At 60.6% G+C, this 6,845-nt stretch overlaps 1 protein-coding gene across 1 annotated transcript in view; it reads left to right on the top strand.

The window, feature by feature from the left end:
- Positions 1-4,061: 4,061 nt before the first annotated feature.
- GIGYF1 (GRB10 interacting GYF protein 1) overlaps positions 4,062-6,845 on the top strand; it is a 14,157-nt gene continuing 11,373 nt past the window's right edge. Inside the window, exons 1-7 of the mRNA XM_015427885.1 lie at positions 4,062-4,096; positions 5,204-5,333; positions 5,685-5,780; positions 5,880-5,991; positions 6,111-6,222; positions 6,332-6,372; positions 6,447-6,644. Coding sequence (XP_015283371.1) covers positions 4,062-4,096; positions 5,204-5,333; positions 5,685-5,780; positions 5,880-5,991; positions 6,111-6,222; positions 6,332-6,372; positions 6,447-6,644 — 724 coding nt within the window. The remainder of the gene's footprint in view (positions 4,097-5,203; positions 5,334-5,684; positions 5,781-5,879; positions 5,992-6,110; positions 6,223-6,331; positions 6,373-6,446; positions 6,645-6,845) is intronic.

The following is a 6,845-nucleotide window of genomic DNA, read 5'->3' as shown; positions in this document are numbered from 1 at the left end:
ACCCCCCCCCCCGGGGCCCGATCTCTCGGGTGGCTGGTTTGGCCCTGTTCTTTGTGCCCCAAGTGGAGAAGGCGGCACTCGGTTGGTCGGTGGCCCCTGCGAGAGCGCAGCTGGTCAACGGGGGAGGCCTTCTGCTCCTGTGTCCAGGGTGTCTTGACGGGGGTGCGTGGGCCCCCAGGGATCTCCCGCTGACAGCACAGAGCAGGAGGGAGAGGGCCTGCGTCCAGGCTCAGGAGGGGAGCCAAGCTGCCGGATGTGCCCGGGGGCTGGGTCGCTACGTGCCCCTGCCTCAGACCCAGACAGCCCGCAGGAGCCGCATCGGTCTCCGGCTCAGCTACAGAAGGTTGCTCACCAGCCGGCCCAGTTGGATCTGGCCAAAGAATAGTTGGCTTGACTGTTCTCGATTTATGCACTTCAGTTATACCCCGCCTGACTTCCTCCCCAGTGGGGACCCAAAGCGATCTACATCACTCTCCTACGTTTAATGCTCACAACAACCCTGTCAGGTGGGTGAGGCTGAGAGAGTGTGGCTGGCCCAAGGTCACCCAGCAAGCTTCCATGCCACGAGTGGGGATTCAGACCTGGGTTTCCCCAGTGCCTAGTCTGACGTTCTAACCACTGAACCACGCTTGGTCATCCGTTCTTCTTCCAAGGAGCTTGGGGGCTCCTTCCTCCAACCAATCAGTGTGGTGCACTGCTCAGAGTGTCGGTGTGAGCAGGGAGGCCCCAGGCTCAGAGAAACCCCACTTTGCCCTGGAAGCTTCCCCAGGGATGCTGGGCCCACCTCCCACATGCACTCGGCCTCACAGGGCTGTTTGGAAGACAAAACGAGGAGAAGAGGAGGCTGATGTAAGCTGCTTGGGCTTCCCACGGGGTGGGGTGGGTGGGGGGACCAAGGCAGGGTATAAATGAAGTCAGTAATAAGCCTCATGCTAACTCTGCGGCAGGTGAGACTGAGAGGCCCTGACTGGCCCAAAACTGGCCAGCTCATTTCGTAGCTGAGGGCCATTTGGACCCCACTCTTTGTCTCCCCGACTAAGCACCGCACCATAAGAACATAGGAGAAGCCCATGTCGGATCAGGCCAATGGCCCATCCTGCCCAACACTATGTGTCACACAGTGGCCAAAAACACCAGGCGCCACCAGGAGGTCCAGCAGTGGGGCCAGGACACCAGAGGCCCCTCCCACTGTTGCCCCCCCAGCACCAAGAATACTGAGCATCGCTTGCCCCAGACCGAGAGCTCCCATCTATACCTTGTGGTGAATAGCCACTGATGGACCTCTGCTCCATATGCTGATCCAGTTCCATCTTATAAGAACATAAGAGAAGCCAGTGTTGGATCAGGCCAATGGCCCAGCCAGTCCAACACTCTGTGTCATACAGTGGCCAAAAATACCAGTGCCATCAGGAGGTCCAGCAGTGGGGCCAGGACACCAGAAGCCCTCCCACTTCCCCCCCCCCACAGGCACCAAGAAGACAGAGCATCCCTTGCCCCAGACTGAGAGTTCCTATCTATACCTTGTGGCTCATAGGGGCCACCGATGGACCTCTGCTCCAGATGCTTATCCAGTTCCCTCTTGAAGCTATCCATGCTTGTAGCCGCCGCCGCCACCTCCTCCTGTGGCAGTGAATTCCATGTCCACACCCACAGTCAGCAGCCACCCTCCAGGCACCCTCCAGCAATGCTCCCTCTAAGCTGTGGAGTCTTGTGAGCAAAAATTCTACTTTGTGTGCTACTGGCATTAAAGCTACAAGTGAGCAATTTGGCTGCTGCATAGGTTAGTTTGCTCTGGAGCCGTCCTTCCTGAGCCAAGACAAAAATGTGTGAGCCGGAGGCCAAAAAGCTCACACTGGCTCAGCCTAGAGGGAACACTGCTTAGGCGGTACACTGCATCTCGATATGGAGGCTCCCTCCTGATGAGCAGCCCCTGGTAGACCTTTCTGACTCGGGGAATTTCTCAAAGCCCTTTTAAAGCCCTGTAAACTGAGGGTCGTTGCTGCATCTCATGGCAGAAAATCCCACAGATTTCGTGTGTGTTGGAGGACTTTTCTCCTGGCGCTGGATCTGTAATTCTTCATCAGTTCTGCTGGGTGGCCGCTGCGAGAGTGTGGCCCAGGGCAATGGCGCCGGGTTATGGAAGGGAAGAGAGGATTCTCCCCGCCACTTCCGAGTGCCCTTTGGCATTTGGTTCTCTGGCTCCGTGGGTCATGCCTTAGGCCTTTGCCTCCTCCTGGAAGCCGGGTGGCCTCGCAGTAGCCTGGAGCTGTGGGTGTGGTCAGCCCAGAACAGAAGCTCCTGGTGGCGCTGTAGTGCGCGGTGCTGGGACTGTCCTGGCGTTCTCTGGGCTCCGTTCTTTCCTGGAAGTCTTCCACGTCTTCTTGCTCAGAAGCCTGAGCCTCAGAGTTGCATTGTGCTTTTCCCCATAGTTGGGGGGGGGGGCAAGCTGAGGATGGAGGGGAGAGCGTTCTGCATATGTTCAGAAGCACTCTTTCTCCATGTTCTGGGACATTCCTTGCATAAGACTTCTTGGGTCTTGTCATTGGCACTTCTGGGGGAGAGAAGAGCGGAGTGAAGCAAAGCCGGAGCGAGTTCCGGTGGGACGGGAGTTGCCCTTCCAGGCAGGAGCCACTTGTGCTGTGTGCGAGACTCCCCGCTGGGATTCGGTGGACTTAAACTCCTATCTTGTCTCTTCCAGAGTCTCTCTGCTGGAATTGAGCCCCTGACTCTGTTGTGGGGTCCTTCTGGGGAAGCTGCCTGTTGCCTTGGGACAGAGCGGGCTCGGGGAGCAGCCCCCCCCCCCGGCCCTGAGCACACACGTTGGAGGCTGGCCTGTCCTTCCTTTGCCGCCTGCCGTTTTCTCCCCCTCTCCCCACCCCCCTGTCATCGTCCTCCTTGGCGGCTGGAAAGGGGAGCAGGACGTCGTGAGGGGCAGCCCTCGAGGTGAGTGTCCCTCCCTCCCTCTCTCCCTCCCGGGGGCTAGCAGGGCCGGGCATCTTCTCTAAAATCTGCGGCCCTCTCTGGTGGCTCCCTTCTTCCCATTTGATTCCTGGGGAACTGGCTTTGGAGGGAGGAATTCTGCCAGCAAGGCCCCCTCGTGAGCGTGCCCCAGAGTGCGCACTTTCTGGACAGGGCCGTGTGGCAGGGCAGTGGGCAGAGCTTTTTTTGCTGAAAGGACCGGGCAGGGGGTGATGGGAAAGAAAGACCTCTTTGCCTGAGACCCTGGAGAGCCACTGCCAGTCAGAGTAGGCGGTGCTCACTTTGGTGGATGGGGGGGGGGAGGTTGACGCAGTAGAAGGCCCCTTCCTGTGGTCCTGATGGGGGATGAAGGGCAGAGCGGCTGACAAACTCCTTTCCCTTCCCCTCCCCACAACAGACATCCTGTGAGGTAGGCGGGGCTGAGAGCTCTTTTTCAAGGACAGCTCTTGTCAGAACTACGGCTTGCCCAAGGTCATCCAGCGGCTGCGAGTGGAGGAGTGGGGAATCAAACCCGGTTCTCCCAGATTAGAGTCTGCGCACTTCACCACTGCACCAGGCTGGCTGTCAAGAAGAAGAGCCGCCTCCTAGAAGGCTTCTGGCCAGTCACCTGGCGGTTGCCACTTCCCAGGAGCCCTTTCGTCCCTCTCCCCTCCCACCGAAGGCAGGCGTTACGCCTGTAGCGTGGGTGTGTCACCTTCCATTGTCTCCTTGCAGGTTCCCTCCTGTCGGCAGTGGCCCCCAACTGGGAAGAGGGATCCTGGGTGCAGATTCTTTAGGACACAAAAGAGGTGGGCAGCAGGTCTGGAAAACAGCCTTTGCTCCTAGACCCTCAGGCCTTTTGTCTCTTTGGCCTGGCCCTACCCACCCTTCTGGCTCCCGAGGCCGGGTGGCCGTGCGTCCTCAGGGGCTCTGGTTTCCTCCTTCCTCCTTTTTGCCAAGGGGCTTTGGTTTGGTTGACCGTGGCTTGCTGTGGCTGGGTCTGAATCTCCTCCTCCTCCTCCTCCTCCAAGGTCATTGCAGAAGAGAAGCGGAAAAGAGAAGGCGGTGACCCGTGAGAGCGCCAGGCGCCCAGGAGGAGCAGGATGGCAGCCGAGACACTGAATTTTGGGCCGGAGTGGTGCGTGTGGGCGTCCGTCTGTCAGGCCCTGGGCAGTTGTGGGAAGGGGGCTTGGTCTGAGGGCTTCAGGCAACCCGCGGCAGGGTGGGAGGTGGACTTCTGCCGCCTGAATAGACAGACGAGGTCTCCTTGTTGAACTGGACCCTTGGTCCTTTGGGGAGGGTCTTTGCAGAGCAGTCTCTCTGATTGGTTAACTGTTCTCCCCTTGGCTTCTGGGACTTCACTGGCCATTGCCGCTATCAGCCTGAAGCGTTGGGGCTCGGAACCCGGTGGCGGAGCCTGCTGGATCGGGCCAGTGGATCAGTTAGTCCATCCTGTTTCAGCCAGCTGCTCTGGAGAGCTAAGCGGACGGCACAGAGGCCGAGGCCTTCCCTGGTGTTGCCTCCTAGGACTGGGTTTTGGAGGCTCCCTTTAGTCACCACGGCTAGCAGCTGTTGATGGACTGCTCCCTGGACTTGTCCAGTCCCCTTATAAGGCCATCTGGGCTCATGATCTTGGCTGCCTTCTCCAGCCAATGAATTCCTCATTTCAGTCACTTGCAGAGTAAAGAGGGCTTCCATTTGTGTGCCCATCAACTTCATCGGGTGCCCCTGAGTTTCTGTGTTGTGGGAGAGGGAAGGAAAGGCTCCGTGTGCTTGCTTTACTGCATATGCATTGTCTTATAAACTTGCAAGAACACTGGAAGAGCCCTGCAGGATCAGAGCAGTGAGGGTCCATCCAGTCCAGCCTCCTGTCTCACCCAGTGACCAGCTGGTTCCTCTGGCGGGCCAACAGCAGGCCGTAGAGGCCGAGGCCTTCCCCTGAGGTTGCCTCCTGGCACCGGTGTCCAGCGGTTTACTGCCCCTGAATGCCAGAGTTCCCTTTGGCCACCATGGCCAGTAGCCAACGACAGACCTCTCCTCCCTCGTTCTGCCTGATCCCCCTCCTTGGTCTGACCCAGCAGGGCTCGCCTGGTGTTCTCAGGGCTGAGAGGCAGCCCAGGCCTGGGGCTGGTGTGTGGGCTGCCACCTGCCACAGAAGAGTCTTTTCCTCCTGTCGGCTGTGGACTGGGGGGGCCAAGGCTCCCGTGGCAGCCCCAGTGTTCTGATCCACGTCCCCCTTCCCTAGGCTTCGTGCGCTCTCTGGTGGTGGGAGCGTCACTTCACCGCCACCTTCACCTGCCATGCCAAAGTACAAACTAGCCGAGTACCGATACGGGCGGGAAGAGATGTTAGCACTTTACGTCAAGGACAACAAGGCAAGTGCTGCGCGGCTGCCTGCCCGGGGTGCGCTCAGCCCCACAAGGAGACGCACGGGTCTGGCATTGGGAGCCCCACCCCTCCCGCACTTGCCACGACTTGTTCCCAAAAGGGATTTACCTCAACCGGGAGTCCCCGGATTGCACTGTGAGGGCAGGGCGGAAGGGAAGAGAAGCCCCCCCGGGACACTTTGCCTGCCTTCTTGTTTGAGACCTCCTACACACACACACACACACACACACACCCCGATTTGGACACACGTAAGGGGTCAGGTTTGAGATTGTTGGGAGATGAGGGAGTCCTCCTGTCTCCAGGCCACTGACTGCCCCTTTCTCGCTCCACTCGGGCAGGTCCCAGAGGAGATCCAAGACAAAGAGTTCTCTGCCGTTCTCCAGGATGAGCCTCTACAGCCGCTGGCGTTGGTACCGCTGACGGAGGAGGAGCAGGTGGGCGTGGGCGTGGCTTGCCTGGGGGGGGGGCTGTGAGGTGCAGTCTGCGGGGGCTTCTCCCCGCTTTATCCGGCTTCTCTTTTCCTGCCTTTCCAGAGGAATTTCTCCATGTCTGTGAACAGTGTTGCAGTGCTGCGGCTGATGGGAAAGGGGGGCGGGGCGACCCCAGCCGGTGCCTCCCGCGGGAGAGGCAGCGCACGGAGCCGAGGTACGGAGACATGGTGGGGCTGTTTGCCCCCCGGGGCAGCCCGTGCCCCTTCTCCCCCGCACTTCGCATCTGGGGCAGCGTGTAGCTTTTTGCGTAGTGACATCTCCGCTACTCCGCAGGCCGAGGCCGGGGCGAGAGCAGCTTTTACCAAAGAAGCATTGAGGAGGCGGAAGGAGCGTTTGGCCGTGGCAGTGGCCGGGAGATCCACCGCAGCCAGAGTTGGGACGACCGGTGAGTGTGGGAGGTGGTCGCTGCAGGGGAGGGCCTCTGGGGGGGGGGGGGGGGGGCCACCGCATGTCTCTGCCCTGAACCCCCCCCCCCGTTTTCTTCCCTTCTGCAGAGGAGAGCGGCGGTTTGAGAAGCCCATCCGCCGGGAAGGAGGTACTTGACAAGCGGCAGCCTTCCTCTTGGGGGGGGAGTCTAATGGTCCTTCCCCTCTGACTGCTCGTTCTCAGCTCGGGCCCCGTTTGAAGACGCGGCCCCCCCAGGCCGCAAAGACTTTGCCCGCTCGGACAGTGACAACTGGCGCACGCTGCGGGAGGAGCACGAGGGCGAAGAGGAGAGTGCCGCGGCTGCCCCGGGCTCAGGGGGCAGCTGGCGGCAGAGCGGAGCAGCCCGGCGGGAGAGTGAGCGCTGGCGGTCAGCCAGCCCAGGTGGGAAGAGCCCCCTGGCGTGCGGGACTGGGCCCGCCCTCCCTGGGGGAGGGAGCAGCTCCCCTGTTTCGCAAGGGTCAGGCGGGGCTGTGGTGGCTCCCCCCCCCCGCTTTGCAGATGGGGGGCCTCGGTCGGCCGGGTGGCGAGAGCCTGGTGGAGAAGGGCGCCGGCGGAAGTTTGACTTCGACTTTCGGGAGCGTG

This window comes from Gekko japonicus, unplaced genomic scaffold (genome assembly GCF_001447785.1).
Source record: "Gekko japonicus isolate JY-2015 unplaced genomic scaffold, Gekko_japonicus_V1.1 scaffold761, whole genome shotgun sequence".
NCBI classification, from domain to species: domain Eukaryota; kingdom Metazoa; phylum Chordata; class Lepidosauria; order Squamata; family Gekkonidae; genus Gekko; species Gekko japonicus.
This window is presented reverse-complemented; position numbering and strand designations above follow the sequence as displayed.